General features: G+C 53.3%; 1 protein-coding gene across 1 annotated transcript; it reads left to right on the plus strand.

Moving 5' to 3' along the window:
* The first annotated feature begins 318 nt into the window (after positions 1-318).
* On the plus strand, positions 319-25740 carry LOC145421344 (uncharacterized). The gene is made up of 4 exons (XM_080291564.1): positions 319-418; positions 9202-9319; positions 22902-23483; positions 24363-25740. The coding sequence occupies exons 3-4, from the start codon at positions 23163-23165 to the stop codon at positions 25194-25196; spliced, it is 1155 nt and encodes a 384-aa protein (XP_080147690.1). The 5' UTR covers positions 319-418; positions 9202-9319; positions 22902-23162; the 3' UTR covers positions 25197-25740.

Raw genomic sequence — 25740 nt, forward strand, 5'->3', positions numbered from 1 at the left:
ATAGATACGGCAGGCATTTCTGAAAGTTTTAACACAGAGGTTTGGCCTGCCTTGGATCTGAGCAACTCCGAGTGAGCAAATGTAAATGTGCCAGGCCTCAAGGATAATGGGTGGTTTGCACAACAAAAAAACCGGAGAAGAAACAAGCTGACGACCTGTGAAAATCTCAGCATGGGTGATTAACACTTCGGGACTTGCACCAGAAAATAAAAAAGCCAGTAATTCTAGGGGGTGTTGGGTTTAGGGAAGTTACGCAAATTTGAGCAGGTTAGTAAACCTAGTGTTGAAGCAGACCGTGTAATTGATTGTGATTTTTTTTCTCGAATACACACACAGGAGACCGCTTCGTCCAGTTCACACCAGTTCACACCAGTTCAAGCCCAGGATTCCGTCGAGCTTCACTTCGTTCAACACACAGGTAAGAGTGTTACCTTTCCCACGTTGTCAATCCGTAATGCAGCCAACACGTCTCTCCAGTTGTAATAGAATGTAGGTTTGAAGCAACCTCCGCATGCCATGTCACACACACGTGTGTGTGTGTGTGTGTGTGTGTGTGTGTGTGTGTGTGTGTGTGTGTGTGTGTGCACACACACACACACACACACAGGTCCAGCTGGCGGTGGCTCTAGGTACAGTGATTCTGAGCTCAGCATGCGTGACACAGAGCTCGACTGGTTGAACAGCAAACACAATATGCAAGCCGTAGGGCTTGCTCCATATGTGTTCGCGGTGTCGTTGTCACACCTCGCGACGTCGGCGTACGCTTGAGGTGATATCAACGCTCTCAGCGGCCGGCGTTTGCCGTCGGCTGCGCTGACCAGCATGCCTTTGCAGTTATGTGCGTTTGAACAAAATGGCAAACGTTGATCGTTTAACATTTGCAGTAACAGGTCTCTATTGTACGTGTGTCGAACGAGGGCTCTACCCGGTATAGCTCTCTCTGCGAGAGACGCCATCAGGGGCTTGGGGTTCTTAGCCAGCAGTTCCATTATGGTCAGCACCGGAGTGCAGCTTGTGCACAGAGCCGATCCCTGAGTGGAATCACACGCACACGGCTCGGACGCGGCGTGCGTGTCATGAAACAATACTTTGATGTCAGATGGAGAAATGTGTCTGCTTTGCGACACTTTGCGCAGTACACGATGTCTGATCTCCTGTCTATAACGGTCCACTTTGCTCACGTCGCAAACGCGCCGTGTGTCATCCGCCGGGCAGTCCGCCGCAGATCTCGTCTTTGGCCACAACGTGCACATTTCACGACGCTTGCCGCGTGTAGTCTCTCGTGAACATTTGACACAAGGCTCGCCCGCGCTACGCCCGGCCGAGCATCCAGTACAGAGCCAAAGACAGCACACTTTTTCCACAGCATCCTGAAAGGTCGAGCATATCCCGCACACAAAGCGCGACATGACCTCACACGACGTGAAGTGCGGCTGACTTAAGTACCATGTAGGATTGCCTCTTAAACACATGCTGCAAACTCTCACGTTGCAGGGACACCGAAGCTTGACGCCTGCTCTGTGTCTGTCTTTGCTGCTTTTCACCAAGGTCACCCGACACACTAGGCACTTCGAGTCATTGCTGTTGTGTTTTTTGTGTCCGGGTTTACCCAGTCGGCCGCTCCGCGTGTCTTTGTAGCTCGTCGTAGATACGCGCCTGTACAGGTTCGTAGCTTTGCACACAGACCTGACCAGAGCGTCTTTGCGTTTCGTCTCGCAATCTCTCAGCAGCTCTTCTGGAACCCGAGTCGCGGACAACGAAGCGTTTTCGATGGCGAACCGAGGGCTTTGCTGTGCTCTATTCAAAGCACTGTCGCTGGAGCCCATGCCTGTGATAGATGACATGGTCTACGTCCCCGGGGCGGAAGGCTTCCGTCTGACTGAAATGATGTCGGCGGCCCCGTGTTCAGATCACAGGTTCAACTTTGCTCACAGCGTACACGTACTGCTGCAGCGGACCTCCGGTTCGGCAAAGGTACGCTGTCCTTGTGATCAGCGTACAGACGGCAAAGCCGGTGATATAGTGCGACGAGTCGATCACGTGAGACACGACCGGGTCTCCGCGAGAGCAGCAGCATATCGAGCGCGATCCGGAGGCAGGCCGCTGTGGGCCTTCGAGATGAGCCAAGTCGTCACAGCGTACAGATGGATATTGAACCATCGCAGCACGGACTACACCAAGTGTTGCGACGCTGTGGTTGTGTATCAGATACAGAGATCCAAGTGGCTGCCTCCGGGGCTTTACGTGTACAGAAGAAGGCCTACGCACTTTGGCTGCACAGTGGACAGACCCGTAGCTGTGATTGAACAATTCAACCTTAACCGAACAGCCGTCGACCCCGAGCTGCCGAACGCCATAACGATTGACATGTTCCCGGGCTGCGATAACTACAGCGCCATGTACATTGTGACGCGCAAACAGAGTAGGCTCACGCCCGAGTACGGCAATAGGATATTCGGAGAGGCCGCAGCGTTGGGTATCGTGGAGTCGGTGCATCCACCCGGATACATGTCAGCCTCCGAGCGTTACGAAGTGGCCATCAGGACAGAGAGGATGTATGTGTTAGACCTACGGTGGAAGGCGTTCGACACCAGAACGAGATGCGTCCACGCCATACCCAGGATCAAAGGCATGAAAGCCATCTTATGGTCTAACCACAACGGCGATGTACAGAACACAGAATGCAAAGTGTTGAGTTGGCTCTTTGGCCACTCCAACGAATTGCCCTCGGACGTGCAGATGGTAGACTACACTGCCGAAACTCTCGGAGTCCGGTATATACTAGTGGACATGGACACATTCACCGGCGTTTTACCGCAGCCTCCTCGCGCCGGCATGTCGTTTTTCACACACACACATTTCACCGGCGATTTAGCCACAGCTACGGCCGCAATCGGCCACGTTACGGGCCCTAGAAGCAGGATGGGCTCGCCTTGTCAAGGTAAACCGCTCGACGTCTGGTACACGTTACCCTCAATGGGTTCGTGCCATCCAACGCCTTACACTTGTGGCGATAGATACGCAGACGTGAACATAACAGATGAGATGAAGGCAGACTTGATCGAATGGACACTCAAAACAGACGCCGCTGACTGTCAAGGCCTTGCCGTTCAGCACACACTGTATTACCACTGGGAGACCGCTCAGTACAAGATGATGTTGTGTCACACTGTACCAGACGCAGACACTTCGCTTAACATGTTCAGGCTTTGATCGTCGTATTGTGCGATACTCTAAGCTGTCTCCTTCGTTTGGAAATTTGTGTGTGTGTGTGTGTATGTGTGTGTGTGTGTGTGTGAATAAATTGCCACTGCTGGGGCTACCATCAGACAAAGACTGAGGTAGTACACCATCAGGCAAAGACTGGGGTAGCACTATACACTATTTATAAAGCACACTATCATCTAGTCCATACTGTTTCACGCTTTGTATTTCAGGACAGTGTCATGGCTCAACAGGATTATGGTGTTACAGAGTGGAAGCGCATTGCCAAAGCGCTGCATTCTGGAGCCTTGCACAACGACGTGACTTTCGAAACGACCCAAGACGCTCTCAACCATCTGTACTATTACCAGGAGTCATACGCCGCGGTCAGCGGCCATGACCATGGACAGTATCGTGATTTCTGCTACATTCATAAAGACAAACCGTGTCGCACTCATCAATGTCAACTTAAATTGAGTGTGTTTTTTCCCGGGGTAGCCACTGACAATCGATGCGCATTGTGCAATGGCGTGACAATGGCCCCGACCGCCGACGGAACCGTCGCCTACGGGATCGAGAACAGAAGACCGTGGTGTGAGATGTCGGATTTGGAACAGTTGTCTCTGAAACACTTGGAACACTTAGCTGTGTACCACACGCCATATTTTGTGATGTTGTTTCTGGGGTCAGTGAAGAACAAACGACACGTGTTACACAGCGATCAGGCGAGCAGGCAGGAACTGGTGCTTGTCATCTACAGCAAGTACGGGCACGGAGAGACGCCATTGACCTTTCACGATAGACAGAATAAGGATATCACTTTCCTAAAGCTGTGGTGGAGATACACGAACCGACAAAGCTCTAAGGTACTGAATCTCAAGATCCCTTATTATCTTGAAATGCCCAACACCACAACCCACGGCACGTGGAACCCTGTACACGACAAATTTGCAGATAGAACACCGGAACCCCTCTACTCGTTTGTCAAGAGTGCGTGCATATGCCGCGACGTGTGGTGCGAGGACGACGCGTACAACGCTCCGCTATGTTCGTCTCCGACATTACAAAGCGTCGCACGTGCAAACGACAACTCTGTCGTGTATTCGCTACAGACACCCGTGCCTAAGCTTCACATCAATACAGTCTTGGACGCCACTGTGACAACGTACAACACCAGAGATTGGGAGTCCTTAGGTATGTCGCTGCCGTGTTGCAAACCGCTCGCCCCCAGGCTGGACTCGCTGGTGTTGGAGGAGTCTGTGGACTGCACCGTGCTGTCGCTGCGTGCAATTGTATCACTACACGAGATCTGGATTCCTCTCGAGTCGTGGCTGTCGCCGGAACACTGTAACGACAATCCCATTCTACCCGTGACCAGGCACAGGGTTGCCGCGGGCGTGTTGGGCTGCTTCAGAGATATCTACGAGAAAAACACAGTGCCTCCCAGGCAACTGTATGCTACCCACCGAGACTTGATCAAGACGTTGCTAGTGAACACGCGCACGTGGGACGTCGTGTCTCTATTACCCTATGTCTGTATGAATAAGATGTACAGGGCAGTAAACAGTGCGGCGGACGAGACGAGCCTGAGGAAGGCCTGTTGTGGGATAATGGTGCAGATATTGCTACCCCTCACCGGTGATGTCGAGAGTGCAGTGGACAGTTGGTGGAGTAGTGACGCGTCGGACAGTGCCGATACTATCGAGTCGCAGTTCTTACTCTTGTGCAAAGAAGGCTTCCGTGATCTGAGCACTTGGGACGCGTTACAACCCGAATCGTTTGGCGTCCGATGCATGTCGATAGTGGACGGCGGCTATGTCTGGCTGGGCGACAGCGTGACGGACGACAGCGTTATGAGAGATCGGCTGTCGGAGATCGGCCTGACCGAACCTGTCCGCGTCACCGTCATCGAGATACCACCGAAGCAAACCGTGCCATCTGAAGGATCTCTCACCGCGCCGATCCACAGGCCTGGCACAAGAGTGCTAGAATGTTTCAGAGGACTGGCAAGTGCACTCACAGTGAATGCTATGTGTGTGTCTATGCCCAACGACATGATAATACGCCGACATGAATTCCGTCGTAGCCAAGCTAGTAATAATGCCTACCACGGACCCGGTAAGAGGCCCTTGGCTCCTGACAGCGGCAGCGATCCGCAGGACAACGGCAGCGCTCGACCTAAAATGTCTTATGTTGAAACGCACACCGATGAGCCCATCATCATAGAGCTAATGAACTTTCCCCATAACAACGACACCCACAACATCACATTTCCAAGTATAGGGGACAACGTTGTCCCGAGCGAGCCATGCCATTCCATCAGCTTTTCATTCGACAGCCGCTTGTTTGACACTGGGACCTCGCTGGCGGACGTCGATGATTTAAACGCTGGATATCCGCTGATGGCACACATCGAGGATCTCGATACTATAGACGCTTCCACGCTGATGCTGCACAACGCCACAAATCATTCCTACGACATCGTTGCTCCAATGCTGAACATGGAGGTAGACGGCGAGGAGGTAGACGCCGAGGAGGTAGACAGCGAGGAGGTAGACGGCGAGGAGGTAGACCCCTACGATGTAACCTCTTTTGATGTCAACACCATGATCTCGAGCTTGTTTCCCAATGTAGCGGCCGACAAAATGCATGTTAGAAATGGCGAAGACTGTGACATATTGGCTTTGAGTAACACAGACAAACGCAAGAAGCAAACGGTGGCGCCACAGTGTGAGCAGATGGGTGGTTGCGATGACACGCCAGCGGGTCCGAGTCATGGAGACGACCAGCCAACCCAGGCCGTACATGACGTCCGACTCGAGAGCCCTGTGAGCGGTGACAGTGCACGGCGCGCCCAAAGAAATCCACTGCCGACAGACGACGCATCGGCGATCGAACTACCTGACAGTGTCCTGTACCCAAGCGAATACACATCGGACGAGCCAGAAGTACTGCGTGCTACAACCGAAGCCGATCTGAGGTTCTTAGATAAAGTGCCAAAATGGAGGTCTAACGGAGTGCAGTACAGTCACCTGAACGATGCACGCTACGGGACGACGCACTCGCCCTACTTCACAATGGCTTTCACGACAGCCTTCGAGATCCAGAAACACAAAGGCTATGCCACTAAGCTAATGCTAAGGAAAACCCCCGACACGCCTCAAACCAACCCCACCGTGGGCTTAGAGAAAGTCGTTTGCACGCACGGTTGCGATGCCAACGCTCAGCAGGCGTCCGATGTTTACAGAACAGCTGTCGAGGATATCAACTCGAACTACATTATGGGCATATACGTATGTTCTAGACTGACGAGAAAATTTACCCGTCCGAAGGAATTCACCTACACACGATCGGATATACCATCGGTGACAATAAACTGCAAGACGGGCGCTAGGGTATACTACGCAGTAGATCTATCGAAGCCACCCGAGCGGGGGTTTCGCTACGTGTGTCTACACGTCAACGAATTCCCGATCGGCATGAGAATAGATTCCATTCTCGACATCAAGAGCACAGAAGCCTTGTACTTGGGCCACGTACTGACTACACAGAACGTCGCCGGGCTTTTGATCCACAGGATTTTCTCCGAAGACGCAGAGTTATTGGAGACTGTACTGGACATGCACACGCGGTTGCAGATACACCCGTTTGTGGCAAGGACATTCGCCTTGCACCTCATGAAGATGCCCTTCACGGACACAGGCGTCACCGGGGCCTTTGTCGGGGAGCATGTGGGCGAATGGAATTTAGGGAGTCCAGACGGATTGGCAAATATGACCGACAGCCAAAAGTGTACGCTGGCGTACCACGTCACCACTTGTCTTATCAAAGCACAAATCCTCACAATGAGTATACTCGGGTTTCCCCTGTTGAGACTACACCCTGGTAGGATATGGAGAGACGGCGCGCGCTTCAAAGTGGATTTGCTGGCATGTCTGCTCGATCACATCACGTCCAAACTGATTTCGCAGGTCTGCGTGCGCAAGAACGCGAAAGAGGACTTTGACAGTCCCATTGCGCCAGTGCCGGGTGGTGTGCGTGCCATCACCGACACGCTCAGAACGTTAGACCTCGACCGATTTGTACCTCAGTGGGAAAACCTGCCCGACGATTACGAAAACGACGTTCCCGATGGCGACATAGAGGTTTTCTATAGTATGTATGAGCAGTTAACACAGCAAGACGTGCGGGACGTGCACATATTGTCTCTCCTGGGTGAATGCGAAACATATCAGCCTTTCACTGTACCGACGGCAAACTGCCGGTCTGCACCGTTTGCGCCGTTTCATGTGCAAATACACAATCAGTACGTCAAGTGGAACAAGGTCATAATAGTCGAACCGGTACAGGCAGCGGACGCTCTGCCACTGCCTACGTTGATCCCACAACATTCATCGAAAAATAAACAACGTTCTTCTTTGACCACACGGCGTCGTTCTTCGACCACAACGAGGATTCCTGCACGTGAGCCCAACGAAACCGCTCCTGCTCAAAGACAGCTTCCTGCGCCAAGACCATCCAAAAGCAGAGCCCCCCGCAGGTCAATTTCTACACCGACCCCAGCCGTGTCACAAGCACGAGCATCCCGCCAGAGAGCAGATGCCGTGTCGCTACCACGAACACCACCTTCCCTCGAAACAGAGCAACCTCCCCAACCCGCATCGCCCGTCCCTGACACTGAGCGCAATCATAGCTACGTGCACGCATTGAACTGCGGTGTTGACTATATGAACACACGTCACAGTGTTTATTACGACTGATTTGTCTCCCTGTTCACTTTGACCAGTACATGTATATATGAATGCCAATTTATGCGCGTGCACGCCTGTGTGTTTGCTTTAATGCTTTAATGAGTGCCACAACTAGTCCCTGCTGCACTGGGTTTCATTTGCTATATATATATATATATATCCACAAGTGATTTTTATTCTTGTCAATGTGAAAATGAACATGTTCATCTCTGTACATAGGGCAAGGGTTCTTTATTATACACACACAGATTACATTTGCTGTATGTCTACGAGTGCTTGGTTTTTTTTTTTATTGTACATTCAAGGACCGCTCAGGGCATTGTTGCCCTAATAATAGGTTGGAAATGATTATTGTCAATGTGGAAATAAACATGTTCATCGCTGTACAGAGGGTATGAGTTCTTTGTTATGAACAGAGAGTTTTTCCCGTGGGCTAATAAGATGAAATGTACTTCATCCACCGAAAGCCATCTCTCCGGTGTCATAAGCAGAGTGTACAAAGCATTTTCACCGTCGACTTTATTGTCATTAAGGTACACTGTAAATTCTCGGTTCTGCGCTCTTTGCGCAAAGATATGAGCCGCCGTTTTTCGTACCAATATATCTCGTGCCTCGAATGAACATTCTGGCCCCAGGTCCAATAACACCGAAGCGGTGTGAAATCCACAGTACCCGTCGCTTTTCACCGGTTTCACTGCAATGTCATTCAAGCGAAGATATTCCTTCAAGGTGTCACCCACGGGTATCGATCCCCGTGGTGTAGGTTGATCGCTGATGACACACCAACCGCGCTGGGTCAAATGCAACGCACCGTGGGGCCGGTTTACATAGTACGGATTGAACACGTTGTATTCGCTTCCGTGCGCGATCACTTGGATGTTCAGCCCAAACATACCTCCGACTATAGCCGTTATAGGGACAAACTCACGCTCTCTGTCGCAGATTTCACGCAGTTGCACAATATCGTTGCACACCGAAAGCGTACTGTGTTGACTTGGGAGTCTTTTCACTATCAAATGTACCATAACTGCGAGCGTTTCTGGTGTCCTGGGCTCGCTAGTAGCATGGGACCGTTTAGTCGTGAGCACCCATAACGCTTGTATCAACCATGGATAAATGTTGTCGGCGTTCACGTCGTGGTGGTCCTTGGACCCCCGTACACTGTATGATGTCCGACCTATGTTTGTCATGCAGGGATTGTTTATCACGGGATCGTCATTTACTGTGTACTCCTCTTTGTTCGCAGGGGCCAGCTTCGCCAAGAACGCGTCCTCCTCGTCAAACCCCAGATTCTCGACGCTGTCGACCACAAGTCCCTTGCATACACAGTGTTGTCTTGGTACGACGCCCTGGGACACACTAAGGTTAGCTACACCCATTGTCAACATGTCCACCTCGACGTCAACATCGTGTTGATGTGTAGTCTCCTCGCCGGTGGTTGTATTTGAATTTGTCGTCTCGTCGATCGGCTTGTCCGGTGTCGACACGAGACCCTCGTCGACTGATTCTGCAACATCCGTGAAAGTAGTGTCACCGTCCTCCAGTGTGCCACGGAGCGATTCTTCTGTGTCACCGTGGTCCGTACTACTACTGTACACGAATAGCGAATCGCACCACAAATCAAAGTCTCGGACGGTGCCGTCCACCAGCGACGTCGCCACGGGTCTAATTGTGTCTGCGCTCAGTTTGCCCTTAATGCTGCTGTGAAGACCGTACGCTATGTTACCCAGGTACTCGAACTTAGGCCCCGTAGTAGCATCGGCCTCGCGTCGACTGGCTCGACCGTGATGTTCGGCAAACCAACGGTCTCTGCTTTCTATAGCCATCTTCACGGTTGCCGGTAGCAGGGCCGTGCGACGTACGTAAGGCAGCTGTGTCAGCATCTCGGGCACGTAAAGCTGCACCAGTCTGAGGCGGGTGTGTTCGGCGAGCATGTCCCGAAACACCAAGCGCGTGGCCTTTGACATTTCCCCGCTCCTGTACTCCACGACTGAGTCGGCCGCGTCGGAAATGTCAAACGTGCGACACAGGCACTTGTCGGCGTCGGACCCCGACTGTAACAACTTGCTCCGTAACGTCGGGTGAGCGTATATAGCCGATAGATACACCATGAGATACCAAGCCGCGAAATATAACAGTCCTCCCGAAGTAACGCAGACCAAGTCGCACGCAAGAGCCGAGGCGACGGCCTGGCTAGACCGAGACAGCGCCGTGACCCCGCACGCGGCAAAGCTCAGCGCTAAAGTCGAGCTCAAGAGGCGATCGCACGAGCTATCGCCTCGACCTGCAAAGCAGGGCACGAGTCCGCGGTGAAGCGCTTCGACGATCGCCCCTCTGTCGCTCTCCGTCATCACCCCCAACGACACGAGATTCCCCAGTGGACCTAAGAAGTAAACGTCGTAGTGTTTGCGATCCACGTGCCAACACGGGCCTGCTGTCATGGGCAGGAACCGTTGCAGCGTGCGTTCGGGTAGGCCTCTCCAGCCCCTGGCCAACAGTTCAAGTAAGTACGCCGGGCTCGGGGCGACCGGAATGGCCAGCGCTCTAAATAACTGGTAACAAGCCCTGGTGGAATTCACAAACACGGGCCACAACTCCGTCGTGTAGCATTTTCTCCCAGGCGGCTCGAACGTCAGTTGATCTATCGCGTTTTCCGCGACTCTGGGGAAACACAACAGAATGGCTAAAGTCACGTCCTCCGGGTCTTGCGCTCTGGCTTCCATGGCAATCGGAGCCACGTCCATCACATCCACTGCAGTGGATATGTCGGCGTATAACTCTTCCGTTACCTTATCTGTGCGACGCGACAGCTTCTCGCCAGTGGAGTATCTAGCGTTTGCGCGTATTTTACTCTCGAGCTCGTGGTCGGGTTCGTACGCTTGACTGGACGACGACGGCGGCGGCGGCAGCGGCGATTCGTCGGACATCTCGCGTGCTCTCGTAGATACGTGGTCATTTGCGAACATAACCACCAGGGCCTCTGCGTCCTGTTGCTCTCGAGGCTTGTACACATGGTATCCCACGGAATGCGCCACCGTAGCCAGGGCCCAGTTTTTTAAGTTTTCATCATCGGACCCGGGGCACTCTCCAAAGTTTATGCCGTACAGAATCCAACATAATTCTATCACGGCTTCGTTTCGCACAAGCCAATCGCCTTCCCCAGACGCTTCTACGGCGGCACACTCTATTAGAAACGCACAGGAGGCCAGAAGACGAGCTCTGCACAGTCGACACTTTACCTTCGCTATAGCAACCTCTGCTACGCGGACAGCATGCACAGCGGACCAAGGCGTGTAACCCGACAGTCTCATTGAGCGGAGCACGAGGCGTGTGATCGCCGTGTGCTCGTTGCCGCACGCGTCTCCACAATCACGCAGATGCGTGAACATCGGGCATCCTCTGGCGTCTTTGGCAACGCATTTGTAGTCGTAGAATTCTTGCGCCCAACCTAACTTGAGATCGTTGTTAGTGTCCAGTGTGTCCTTGCGTTCCTTCACCCAGCTCGATCGCAAGATCACATGCAGCACGGGAGCCAGCATGGCATCGCATGCGAACGCACCGAACAAATCCACGGCCCAGGATAAATTGTCAGTGTCCGCCAAGTAGTCGCGAATCAAGCCTAGCAATCCGTCGTCGTTCTTCTGCTCTATCACCATTCTGTTAAGCTCGGGCAGAGCGATGCATGCCAAATACGCGCCCCGTAGCCGTAGAATCGAACGCAAGCATTCCTCGGGCGATGACAACCAGGTGCCGTTGGGTGGTATGTCTTGTAGATGTATGTCCCCTTTCAATTCAACCACAGTGCTGTCCGCCACGTACCACACGGCCGTGGTGGATGACTTCGCCACTGCCTCACCAGAAGCGTGCTCGCTGATCCCCGCATCTACGTAGGGTACCATGGCTCCGGCTGTGGCTTGGTCCAACGACACGCATATCGCCCCACCTTTCCATTCGTAAAACCCTTGTCGTATCGGTTCTTTGCATACTTCACAATCCACATCATCATCATCATCATCATCCTCCTTTGGCCCTTTAGGTATATCCAACACCAAGTAGTCACACTGACTGTCCATGATATCGTTGCCTTAAACAATCACATATACAACAGAGGGGTTATTAGTACATGTCGGTAACGTGATCTCCAGTACCGCTCGCACTTCCACTCACAGGGCGCGTTTCCACTGCGGCATTTCGGTCAGTGGAATTGAACGCAACCCTGAGTTTTCACCAATTTGCGTATCTGACACACAAGCAAATGTCTCTCGTGTAACAGCGTCTTGGCAGAGAGCGATCCCACACCAACTAACGTGTCTAGTACAGCGAGGTCGCTCCGAACGTCCAAGTACAGGTCAGACATGTGAGAATCCGAGGCGCATTGTTTCGCATCCAGGTCCAGTCTCTGTCGCATGTCTTCCAGCAGTACTTCGAGATCCTCTTTGTGAACACCCTGGTCCCGGGGAACGCGTGTCAATTTGAGGTTCAGAGCGTTCAGTTTCTCAGCGCAGTAATCAGCCACAGAGCGCGGCGCCAGGCGCTTCGACCTGTCGATTATGCGGCGTATGTACGCTCTGGCTTCACACCAGGGTTCTCCGTGTTCAACACCGGGTCTTCCCTCGGTGTAATTCAACAGTTCCATCACCGTGATGTCTTTGGACACCTTCGCGCACATTTCGCGCCAAACTTGTATGTATCGCACATACAGATCAGCGTATCTGTCTAATATCAACCTGAGCGCATCTGCGTCGTTGTAGCAGATGTTCAGGGCATCGTGTACCGCGGCGATGTCAGCCGTCGTAGACTCGCCGTAGGACTTTGGCGAGCAGGCAGCTCTCGTCGCGGATAAGCGTACCATTTCTCGAACTAGGTTATTGCGACCTAAGGCCGCCTGCACCATGTAGTACAGACGCTCATCGCTACAGTCTACTTTGAGCTCGGGGTATCTCTCCAAGACTTTCTTGAAACCCGCCATGAGTTCTGAAACGGTTTTCGTGTAGTTGTCTAACGTCCTCCTGTACTTTTCAGCCGATGATTTGCAGTGAGCATCGTAGGCCTTACACCGGTGGCACGCTACTTCGTCGTTTGACTTGCGCTCTCTGTGGTAGCTAGAGGTGTTATGTAAATCGGCTGGTGGCCACTTAGCAGGCTGCCACGCGATCTCAACGTCCCGATCCACACTTTTGTCCGGCTGATGATGCAGTTCGGATGGCGAGATGGTCATGGTTACGTCGCTGTCGCTGTCATCAAAATTGAGAAACGGTCCGCTTGCGTTTGGCTGCCCGTGTGATTCAGCTGAACTCATATCATCATCGTCATCATAATCATAATCACAATCATCACCAACATCAACATCATGAGCAGACCCTTGGTTGCTAAATGTCATAGACTCTTCGCATTCCGGCGATTGTCCGTCTGTTATTGACACTGCGGTTTCCTCAACCGCTAATTTGTATTTATGAAACACAGCATCAATTGCACTAGACAGCAAGGGTCGCAGCGACCCGGAGTAGTCGAAATCAGCATGTCGCTTCCAAAGAGAAGCGGAGACGCCCGTAGGTTCGGTCATGATGGTAGCGATAACCTGCCGGAGGACACGAAACACAACTCTGTGATCATTCACAACGGCAGACCCCACAAACGGCCGCCTCGTATGCATGATAAATACATAACGTATGTGTACACGTGCCTAAAGCGAGGCAAGCTACAGCTTGTCGACAAAGAGTTGTCACATTTGTTTGGACCAAATAACACCGTGTACCCTAAGCTAGATCCCATCTGGATGGCGAGGTTTCTAACTAGATGCAAAATATTTTACGATGACTATGTCAGCAAACACATACGCTCGTCTAGCTCCGTGCTCTCTAGCGACGAATTGCTGCTGTACGAAGCGAGAACGGCCCGCAGCACCCACACCGTGGCGGATGACCGCGGGCGCATTGTGCGACTTCACAACTTTGCAGATCCTTACGAAACCAGAGAATTATCGTGTGAAGAATGCGCTCGTTTTGAGGAGAGCACAGTCCTGTTTGACAATGCGGCGTTTGTGAAGCGTGCCGATCGAGCGGTTTTGTCTCTGGTCCTATGTGACGGCTCGCATCGGTCCCTTCACGAGCCGTCTGTCGGTATCTCGTGGGATGCGTATTTCACAGTGAAGGAAAAAGACATACGTGGATTGGAAATGGATTCTGAGTTCGTGTACACCGCAGACGGCGTGTGTCTGTATATGATGGTGGCCTCGTGGAACACGTCGGTGTGTTTGGTGTTTGACAGCTCTTGTCGAACCGATACAATTCGGACACTGTGCGCTTTGGCCCTAGGCGATCCGGAGCTCGGGAGCGCTTTCACGCTGCGGTGCAACATACCAGAAGGAGTACGAGATTTGGACCTGAGAAGCATACAACCGTTGCGGGCTGCCGACAACACCCTAGTTAAGCCAAACATAGGGCACGTCGATCAATGTCGGCGTGGGGATGCGTCGAGTGTACAGAGAGGCCTTATGTGTTTAGAGGAAATGGTCAGGGTGCCGGCGGGATTCTCGATCGTAGCCGAAAACGAGCTAGTTGTAGTGTTGAGACACATACTACGAGACGCTGTCATCGTCGTGCCCAAGGACACTTGTTTGGAAACGAACCGGACCGCAGACTGCCCTGATTCTGTCGTACCCGAGGGTTGTGTAACGGAATGGTTTTCGTGCAATTACTCTTCGTTTGTGATACGCAGAGGAGTCACGGGCGTGCCTCCGCTTGCTATATCCACTGCGCAGATGAGCGGTGACGCTCCCACGTGTACCAACGGCACATCGGCTAAAGTGGCAACGCTACGCGTGTTCCCAGCTACACCTTCCAATCGTGTAGCACCAACAACACGCCGTGGGTTTCGCGGTTATGCGTTTGACCACGCGGTGTGCCTGTTGCCAGGCTCTATGTCAATTGTAACCCAGAAACGATTGGAGATTCCCAGTTGCATTGCTATCATGTATTCAATTCTTGCGTTCAGAGGCCTGACTCTGAACGACAACACAGAGTTGTCAAACACTCCGACTGGTCTTCTCTTTGCCTGGAATGTAGAGTTAGACGAAGCTAAAGTTATCACGGCGACTTATCTGTCGTTATCCGACTCGTTTGTCCTGCCTACCGACAGTACGTTTGAACTAAGGGTGGAATCGCACGGGAGCTTGATGAAACTACGCAAGATGCTATCCGCTAACCCCAGGCCTTTGGTTTCGACCGTGAGACTGCATGTGCCGGGTACCGAAAGACCAATGGCACCTGACATAGAGCAAGGTTTGCTCGACGCACAAGAAGCACTGTACTTTGAAGGCAAAGAAAACGGAGACGCTACTACTACTACTACTACTACTACTACTACTACTACTACTACTACTACTACTACAACGGCCGAACACGCTCAGGGGGCAACGGATCGCGATGAGGACAGAGCGTCGGATCGCGTTCTACCTTTGACAACAACAAAGCTGAGATTTGGATCGCACATGATTCCGACGGGACACTGTGTGTTATTTGGCCATGGTGTTGATGACAGCAAGTGCTTTGCACGTGTGACCGTTGGTGTACGCACATTGGGTCTTTTGAACGTAAAGATATTGAGAGCGTGTGGGGTGTTTCACAAGAAGCACGGGAGCGGGAGAGCTGTGCTCCACATACCTCGGACAAAGGGGGTCGTTCCAAGACCCAAATGGCTGGGTGAAGACACGGTGTTAAGCGACGACCTGTGTGTGATCGAACTCAACGGGAGTCGCGCCGACGGCCTACCGGCTCCGTTGATGGAGCAAACGGGTTTCTTCTTTCAACTAAATTATTCCCCGTCATCCCCGTACGAGCGGGCGCAACAGACCGCATCGGAATGCCCGCCGGAGGTGACGATGTCCAGGATCGAACAAGCTATATGCAGCGACACCGCCAGAGGCTACGAGGAACAAAGACTCGTACGCCTATTCAAGTCTGCGCACGCGAAATACGAACAATGTCTATTTGACGTAGAGACGGAAGAATGCGACGATCCGTCGGCGTGTCGACGAGAGACGATGTCATGGATCGTGGCGGCTAAGAGACGAAAACCTCCGGGGGTACGCGAGGAGAAAGCCGTCATAGGAGACGGTGAGTTTTTCCCTTTGATCCACGTCGCCGTGGACTCGGACCGCGACAGGATCGAGGAAGAGGAGCTGCTATCGTCTCCTCTAGCCGAATACAAACTCCACCTGTCCCGTAAGTCCCAACCGGGACGGCACGCGATGGCCCGAGCCGACAGATCCGTGGGCGAGTGCGGTTGCGCGTACGAGGCCTGTTTGGACGAGGCCGTGTTACTCGGACACTGCGTCAGGGTGACCGAAACGGCGGGCGCTAAAAGGAACTTCGACGTCAGTGCGTGTTTGACGTGTTTCTACAGATCGGTGCATCCCTGCGTGCCCGACATGAGAGTAGGGGACATCGTGCTCGATTACGAATTCGTGGTGCACGGTAGAGGCCGGCTTCATCCAGTGTATGCGCTTCTTAGTCATTTGGCTCAGAGTTGCAGGGTCAACTGCCTTCCCTCGTATAGACTGATAATCCTGAGTAGGCACAGGGGGGCGTCGGTATGGACCAGGGGCACGGACGAGACAAACTCTCGCATGTTGCGAGCCAACACGGTGGGCGCTTTCCTATGTGCCCAAGATCACAGATTGGCCACGCTACTCGCGAGATGTTGCAACCCGACGCCTTTGCTCTGCTCGGAATTCTACAACGGCTGCGGCCTATTGCCTCGCGGGGACGAAGAAGAGCTGCTTCGGGCAGCGTATTCCAGAACCCTAGGACCGGTGTTTGAATTTGAACAGGTCGACGCTTTCCCGGGGAAAGTCACCACTAGCTTGGGCGCGTGGCGTTTTCTGCGACTGACGACGACATCCTCAGATGTCAAGCGGTTCCCGGGTATAACTGTTGTGGACGGCCACACCGTGGCGTTCGCCTCGGAGTCGCCGTTGTTCTACCTCAAAGGCGAGGGTCCTTTGGTGCAACACTTGGAATCGGTCGCGGTGATAGTGGACAGTAGCTCGCAGTACAGGACGGACGTACTGAGAAACGAGACACCCGACTGGCCAGATCCTACTGTCATACAAGACCCCATAAGACGTAGGCCTAAACACGCCGTCCTCGACGAGATGTTCATGCGGAACGGTTACAGGGACCCGTTGGAGGTATCTAGTGTGGAGCGAAGAGCGTGGTCTTCGCTCGTATGCGCGCAATGGACTTTTGTCAAGCGCCGCGACCGCGGCGGTGTGGAACGCGACTGGGAAAACGAGTATCCTGTATCTCAGAGCCTAGTCAGCGTAGGACCTAAGGACTCAGGCGTTGCTGCTATCAGATGGCTATGCGGAGCGCCACCTGAGCGTTTTTGCAACGGAGTGGCAGCAACGTTGCAATCCGAGGGCAGCGCGCTGGATCGCATCGAGTTACATTCCGAGATGGCTCGGCTCAAAGACCCGCTCGTGTGGCGAGGCTTCGACATCTTGTGTTCGCGCGTGATGGCCTGTCCTGCCGAAAAGCTGTGGTCCACGGGTCTCTGTACAGTATCGAACCACGCGCTGGATGCGTTCGACGAAAGATCCACGGTTCCCGCGGCGCACCTCGTAACGATAGTACACTCGAACGAATGGTACGCCCGTCCTTTGGGCACCGGCGACACGGCCGTCGAGTCTAGCCTTCTGTTTTCTGACGCGCAGGTTTGTTCAGCCGCGGAATTCGTTCACGCTTTGGCTCGTGTGATGCTTTCCGGGACCGTGCACGAAGAACTGGAGATTAGGTGCTTTCGCCAGGGAGTTTACGCGTACATTCAACGCTCTGTGGCTTGGTTCGCCAGAGCCGCGGGGCCGTTTAGGTCCCGTAACGTGACCGTGTTTACACCAGAAGCCGAGCGTGACACCAAGCCGTGGACGCATACCCTCCCCGCGGCGGTGGATGTTTTGAAGTCCAGCAGAAGCAGTTACATCGTATCTTGTACGTCTCAGTGCGCCGAGAGATCGGACGTGAAAGCGATGCTCGCTAACGGTGTGGCAACCGAGAGGGTGAACAGCTTCGGTAACCTAGTGTTGCACGCGGATCGCAAAAGCGTACAGCTCTCACGGCAACAGAGAGAAGCCGGACTGCATGTAGCTGTCGAGACTCTCTACTGTGACAACGCATCGCACGGCGCCGAAACCGGCGACGACTTGGACCGAGTGTACATTTACTGCGATCGTTCACTGAAGCGTTTTTGTGAATTCCACAATGTGCCTAAGGGGATACGGGGACCTGAACTGTGGGCCAGACCTATACCCTGGTCTAAGACCAACCCGTCGGCTTTTTGTTTCAAAGTATCTCAGTTGAAATACAGATGGGAGTCTGGGCTCGATGAGCCCACGCAGGTTCCCGTTCGCGACGCCGGCGCTGTCCATTCTCAGTACGAGACGCAAATACACAGGTGGCAACGGTGCGCCTCGGACGGCATGCTCGTCCCCAAAAAAGCTAGGTTTTGGTATTCGGTAGATCACAAAAGATCTTTCGCGAGAACGACTGAGCGCTCTTCGGTCAGCGAAGGCGAATCGTGTGAAAGCGAGGACTCCGACGGTCGCCCTCGGGCAGACCCGAGGCCCGAGGACTCGGATTCGGTGACGTTGGGCTGCGAGTGGTACGACGAGGCTGCAGCTGGTGTGCTGGTACTCAACTCTCACATTGCCATCGAGTTTACATACGCTACCCCTGCCACCGAGGGACACGTGTTCTTCGACCCCGTCCACAACAAGGATTACGCGGGAGTAGTGCAGTTGCAGGAGGACGGGAAGTTGATCAAGTTCTACAAGCCGTACAACTACAGATCTCTCACCTGCGACTTGTACACCGTTCTGATGTACGGATGCGGGCTAACGCCGGTGTTTGCGAAGGAGAGTGGGATCGCGCACTCGGATGCCGCGGCTGACAATGTGCTGAATCTAGCCCTGTGCGCCGTGGCGGTATCCCATCACATAACACCAATGGCCCGCACCCCGTGCAGAACCGTCGCAGTTGTTACGCCGGGAGGTCGCGAGCAAGCCCTAGCAATCGCCAGAGACATTAACCGTGTCGTCGTGGTGACAACGCCTCGTATTAAGCAAAGGGGAATAATTGCGGCGTACTCCTTCAAGCGGCTACCCGAAACGCTAGAGACTGAATTCAGAAACGTGGCTCTCCCTAGTAGGGCTATAACGGCAAGGTTCAGCAACTGTCCGTGCCCCACGGATTTCCTATGCCGTGTCGGCGTGTCTCTGTACAGCAAACTGATGCAACATTGGCCGCATCTCGCCAAACGAGGTGACGTGAAACACCCTACGAGTTCGCGAGACCCGAGATGGATGGGCCTGAGTTTGTGTCTCGCCGAGTGGGAGAGGAAACTGTCGATAGCGGACAAGTTGGCTCCGGGGGCGATAGAGTGTGCGCTTCGAACGCTCCGTCGACCACGCTAGAGCTTTACGACATGGCCTGTCGAGGCAGAATAACGGGAACGATCGACCCCAGGCTGATAGATTTCACCTCGTCCTACAGCGAACCCAAGTCCTCCGCGCGTACTCCGGAGCAACCGACGGATAAACAAGTCGGCGAGTACACGCTGTGGCTTACGATCCAAGCGCTAGAGAGATCTCACTTCATGCTGTCGAATCAAGCTCAACCGATCACGTTGTCGGCGGCCGTGGACGTCTACAGAGCTTTACTGCGGGACTTTGTGACTTGCTCTATAGAGGAGACCGTGGCAACGCTGGACCTGTTACAGGGCTTTTTCATAATAATGCTACGGTATCCGTTCATGCCAGAACTGTCGGTGGACACCAAAGAGTGCCCCGAGTGCTATTTTGAAACCGAGATCACGATGGACTCGTGGGAGCAAGTCAGGAGGCAGATTTCCTGTTGTCACTTCACGCTCAGACACGAACACATACCTTACGCGCGGGACGAGGCGCGACAAGCGAACGTGAATTTTCACATCGACGGAAACGGCGAAATGTGCCGCCTGGGACCTCGTAGAACCATGTTCATAAATCAGGGAGCCGACGAGGGCGAGCGCGTCGCGAACCCGGGCAAGTTCGTCGAGCAGATAGCGATGCTTAAGAGACGAGACGAAACGATTAAACAGAAGACGATGGGCAAAGAAATATTCCATCAGCTTTGCTTGCACACTCGAACTCTCCGGGAACTCGAGACGCCTCGGTATCTGAGCGCCTATCCCATCGCGTCGCTGTACAGGTTTTACGGCTCGCTGAACAGAAGCAGACAGAGAGCGCAGCTGCTCTCGGACCACTACGCACTGACACCCGTGGACAGGACCGCGGTGTCCGTGAAAACGGAGGACCTCCGCATGAATCTAAAGTCCATCTCGACGACCGGCAACAACGACAAGCTACTGTCGTACGTGTGCATGGCGATGATAGGACCCCTGCGTAGATACAACCCCAGGTACGGATGCGTGGCCGACAGAGTCGTGCTATTCAAACACCTGACGGCGTCCGGCTTTCCCGTGGAAAGCGCCTCGATGCTGGTGAAGAACGTGCTATCGGTGAAGCGCTCGCTCATGGTCGAGTCGACCCTGGACGCGGCCCTGGAGTTGCAATTGCGAAAAACGCTAAATCCTACAAACTATAACAGAAAGGTGTCGGCTCTAATCTGGTTATTCTCGCACATCGCGGCGTATTGCACGCTTCGTCAGCTGGACCATGGACACGTGCGCATGGGGGACTCGCCCGACGAGATGGACGCCGACGGAATCTACGTGTTCGACCAAGACCACGTCGGGATTAGAGTGTCCGGCGGAACGCCGGCCGCAGCAGCAGGCGATCGACGCTCAGTGCCCTGGGCCTCGGCCTACATGCCCTTCTCACGCATTCTGGAACTGCTTGCGTTGCGGGATTGCGCTAAAGAAAGACTTTGTTGACAAGATATCGATGTCAGAACCCGAACATTGTTACGATACACTCGTTCAATGCGGCTACATGCCTCTGACCGTTTTGGTGAACATGAGATGGAAACGAGACGTGTTGGAGAAACACAACGCGGCGCTGGCGGAAGACCACGCCGTTCACATCGAAGACCTTAGGCGCGAGTACGAAGAATCGAGACAGTCGAGACGGAGGCGCAAACCTTCGACCGAGCGAATGAAAAACACCGTGAAGTGGAAAAGGCCGGTGTCGGCTGCCAAAACGCCTAGAAGACGGCCAAAGAAGAGGACGGGCCGATGCGGCCCGTGAGCCCCACGGATTTTGCCGTTGTGCATACCACCCCAATATGTATACATACTGTGTGCATGTCTAAGGGTGGAATTGTTGTTTGTTGTACTGTATAACATGTATATGAACATGTATATGAATCTAATGGTGATGACAATAAAGACAACAAAGAAAGTAAAAGACACCAGTCTGTGTTCATGACACGATGCTTTATTTTTTTTGCTCACTCGCTCACACATCGGGTAAACATCATAACGTAACATGACATTACATAACATACGGCGTGAACTCTAACACGGCGTGTGTAGGTCGAGCATCCGACGCGTAACTGTCACTTTCTGTCCAACTCGCTCGCCCTCGTCCTCGTAGTATCCTCCGTAACACGGGCCTTTTCGTTTTCTCGACGAGAGCCTTTTGGTTTGCCGCTCGGTAGCACGGTCGGAGACGGATCCTTTCTCCGCGGTCTCCTCCGTGTGCTGTGAGCGTGGGTCGTTGCATTGTCCGCCATCTGCGAGGTCTCTGTCGTCCATCTCTTGCTGTAATACTGCGTTTGAAATGTACGTATCCAAGATCGCGCTGACCGCGGTAGGTAGCCTCTTTCGCTTGTCCGGGTTCGTCAGATGCACTCTCTTGGCGAACGCCGCGTCGTTGGCGTGACGATGCACGTGCGTGGATAAAGTGGACCACTGATTGTGCTTAGTTGTAGTTTTGTCAAAGAACATGATCACCAGATTTCTGTTGTCGAACATAGTACCCAATACACGATGCTTTAAATACGGGAAAAGGCAGAGGGAGACCATGGCCACCATCGTGTAGAACCCGGTGCGACTTGCGTGCTTGTCATTGTATTTGCCGGCCAGTTTTCTCATGAACCGGTTGATTTTACCTTCTTTGCAATCGAAGAGAGTCGACACGGCCACGGCGTTGCCGAACGCCGCGTCGCGAATTACGCTCAGATGTTCCCTCGAGCACCTCAGCGGAAAGGCAGACCTAAATGCTACCTCTTTGGCAAGGGACAGGGTAATGGCCATCCAGGGCGAGCACAACACTCCGATAGAGGTGCTGGTTGACCCTCTATCGTAATGTACATGGCGGTACTCGTCGGAAAACTCCCGGGTCAATAGCGTGGCGAAAAGCGCCACCGTCACCGGCAACGAAGCCGTCAAAATCATCTGGTTCAGGTCCGTGTTACGAGGCGGCGCTGTGTTCTGTCCGGACGTGTACTCCAGGCCTCCGTATCCCAATTCCAGGCTGAGGTCCCTGGACGGCATGTGGTACGAGGCTCTGAATTCCACTTGCGGTTTGCGGAACACCAGCAGTTGTTCGACGGGGCACTCTGGCGGAGGCAACCTCTTACGTTTCGTCCAGTCCACCATGTCGCGCACCAAGGTACACCCCGGGCCGGAGCACACGTGTCTACTACAGTGATCGTGACACACGTGTCCTAGGGCCTCGCTGCTGCTGAACGTGCATGCGTTTTCGACGCAATAGCTCACCCACTGGGGATCGTCTATTAACCCCATAGGTAGGAGATTCGCACCCGGATCCCTCGATCCCATCGCCGTCTTCTGTGTGTCTGCCCTTCTTTTTCCTGTCCTTTTTTTTCCTCCTGTCTTGTGTCACGATTCCTCTGTGACCGTTGCATGCACGTTCGCCGCGATTGCGATGACGCGCAGTTGGTTCTGATCGCACTTTGTCCGTGTGTTTTTGTGCTTTCGTTACAGGCGAGTAGGGGCCAGAGCGCCGATCTGATCTTGGTAGACGAGGTGGGATTCGTCAGCTCCAAAGTGCTACTAGCCGTTCTCCCCAATATAGCGTTCAGGGGACGTAAACAAGTGCACATCACCAGTCACGTCAACAACACCCCTTGGTTGAATAAAGTAGCAGACATCCGAGGGGACGACGGGGAACCCGCCTATCACGTTGTATCGCAGAGCTTCAAATGTAAACACCACGCCAGGGACCCGGACTCCACCTGCGTTTGCATGGGAATCTACTGTCCACAGCACATTTCCGTAGACAGCCATCTGAAGCAACTGATGAACATAATTGTGCCTAGGGGCTTCGAGAGCGAGGTGACGGGTAGCAGCAGCACGTCCTCTTCGGACACCAAGAGCGACACGACTACTCCGTTCGAGGCTTGTATCATAAACAAGTTCCTATCCAGCAACTGCGTGGAGTTGGAACGCATGGTCCAGAGTAGCGTGGCCAGGGCCTACATATGCATGGACCCCACGTTCGGCGGAGGCTCCAAGTCCTGCGCCGGAGTGTGCTGCGCCGTGGAGCTAAGCGGCGGACAATTGGCGGTGAGTGCGGTCGTCTGCTGACAAGCCCGACACGAGCAGTTCGTCGAACACGTAGTCGTAATCCACCTTAGCCCGTTGTTGTTGTCGTCGTCGCGAGTCTCCCTGTGTGTCGCCCTGAGGCAAGTCGTCCGCGTGGAGGTCTAGCAGTGTACAAATGTAAGCGGTCACCCTGGCCTCCGATTGTAACGTCAGCGAGGTTTCGGTATCCGCAGTAGAGCACGACACCATGTCCATCACCTGAGCCCACGTTCCGCACGTACACTCTAAACCTGCCAATCTCATCATCCACCCCGTGATGGCGGTGGAAATGATTACGTGCAGATCGCGTCGCCCCCGCTCTCCCTGACTTTGTAACACAGCCATGTATCTCAGAGCACCGCCGCGGATGCCTTCTACGGACGCGAAAGACGCCAATGTCATATTGTCGTAACTGAGAAAATTACATTGGGCTATGCAAACGTGCACGAACCGCTTAGGCACTCTGTTGCCCAACGCCAGGGTTATAACGTCCGACAGCGTACAAGGCACGGTGGGCCTGACGAGCTCCGCGGCGTGACGGTGCTGCGCCTTGTACGTAGACGCCAATTTGTCGATCACTAGGATCCTGGCAGGGGAGTACGAGACCAGTTGAGCATACATGGTCTTAAGTTGTCCCAAGTCCATGTTAGAGTAGAACGTCATGTTGCGGCGGTAGGCGGTGAACACGATCATGAATTCGTAGTGCGATATCACATAGTCCCACGGAGCAGCGAGCAACTGGCGGATGTCTCTTCTGCACATCTCACACGTATCGCAAAACATTGTGTGTCCGCAATCTACTCAGACCGACAATGATGTGTGTGTCGATGTCCTTTTCTTTTTTTTTCTTTGCCCTTACAGGTGGTGGGCTTAGAGGAGTTGGAAATAGCGGACCTGGATCAAGTGACTCGCGTGTACTCGGCTCTGCTGTGCGCTCACGTCAGGCTATTGAAGGTGCTCATGCCCAGAGTCATGTGGAAGGAAGTTCCTGTGGTTATAGTATTCGAACAAAACACGTACGTCAACGCACTCGTGGACGTGAAGAACCTGATGGAACAATCGCTGTTGGGTTCGGGGTCTTTGATCAAATTCTACAGCAAATGGTCTCACGTCAACAACAAATACATGCTCGGGAAACACGTCAGCGCCAAGACCAAACTCGACATGGTGCTCAGCGCGGTCTCCGGCATATGCAAGGGTGCGCTTTGTTACTGCGACACCGTGATGTCTCTAGGCTGGGCCGTGCTTTCCGAGGCCACGAAGAAGACCAACGCTGTAGAAATGACTATGGGCTACACCAAGGGTGCCGGTTCCAGCAACCGAATGGGTTCGACTATGAACGTGGGCATGTACAAGCGATCTCGCAGGGGTGGCAATCTCCCCACAGCTATCACCTCGAGCGTGCTGGAGTCGCACGATGTGATATCGTTACCGGATCACAGGTTGACGGACAAAATGCACGCGGAGCAGGGCAAGTTGCTACTGGGTAAACTGAGAGAGGAAATGTCCATGGTCACCATAACAAAATCACAGAAGGGCTTGGATGTCGTGAGCACGGGCGGCAAAAGGTCCGTGGACGGTCAGTACACCAGAGACGACATGATTTCAGCTTTCCTTTTGTTGTGTCACACCAGAGAAGAGTTACAACAAGGGGGCGAAATGGTCCGTGTGCAGGGCGAAGTGTATTACAGGTGAACGATAGACTGTGTGAACCTTTTGTTGTTGTAGAGTATAGGAACCACACTGCCTAATTCATATGTCACATCGAAATAAAACGCTCGTTGAGCACATCGGTCGGTCTTGTTGTGTGGTTTGTTTTTTTTGTTTGTTTTTTTTTTTTTTTTTTGCTTGTGTGTCTGACTGTAGGTCGGGGATCCGAACTACCCCAACCCCGAACTACCTAGGTCGGGGTTGGGGAGGGGAGGGGGATTATTAAGACTCATATATTCCGAACGGCAAAGACAGGAGCCACAAGTATCACACGTTAACAATAACCTCGGTGAATCGACAGGGAACGATATGGCAACGTTACGCCTTTCGTGTTTTTGCCGTGTTGCGATGTTACTGTGCGCCTTGTCCCTAGCTACGGCTCTCATTACAACAGGTATGTAGTCACTTGCAATGTTTAAGTGCAATGGCCTGTATTGCACACTCTTGCCTTTGCTTTGCTTGAACGCTGTCCATTGCACGCCAAAAGTAAGGTTGTCACCTTTCGATCGTACCCCGCTGTGTGACTACT

The sequence above is a fragment of the Astatotilapia calliptera genome, chromosome 17 (assembly GCF_964374335.1).
Source record: "Astatotilapia calliptera chromosome 17, fAstCal68.1, whole genome shotgun sequence".
NCBI classification, from domain to species: domain Eukaryota; kingdom Metazoa; phylum Chordata; class Actinopteri; order Cichliformes; family Cichlidae; genus Astatotilapia; species Astatotilapia calliptera.

Coding starts and splice junctions, on each gene's coding strand:
- LOC145421344 (XM_080291564.1), top strand. CDS start 23,163: ATGGGAATCTACTGTCCACAGCACATTTCCGTAGACAGCCATCTGAAG. Junction 23,484..24,362: donor TAAGCGGCGGACAATTGGCG/GTGAGTGCGGTC, acceptor TTGCCCTTACAG/GTGGTGGGCTTAGAGGAGTT.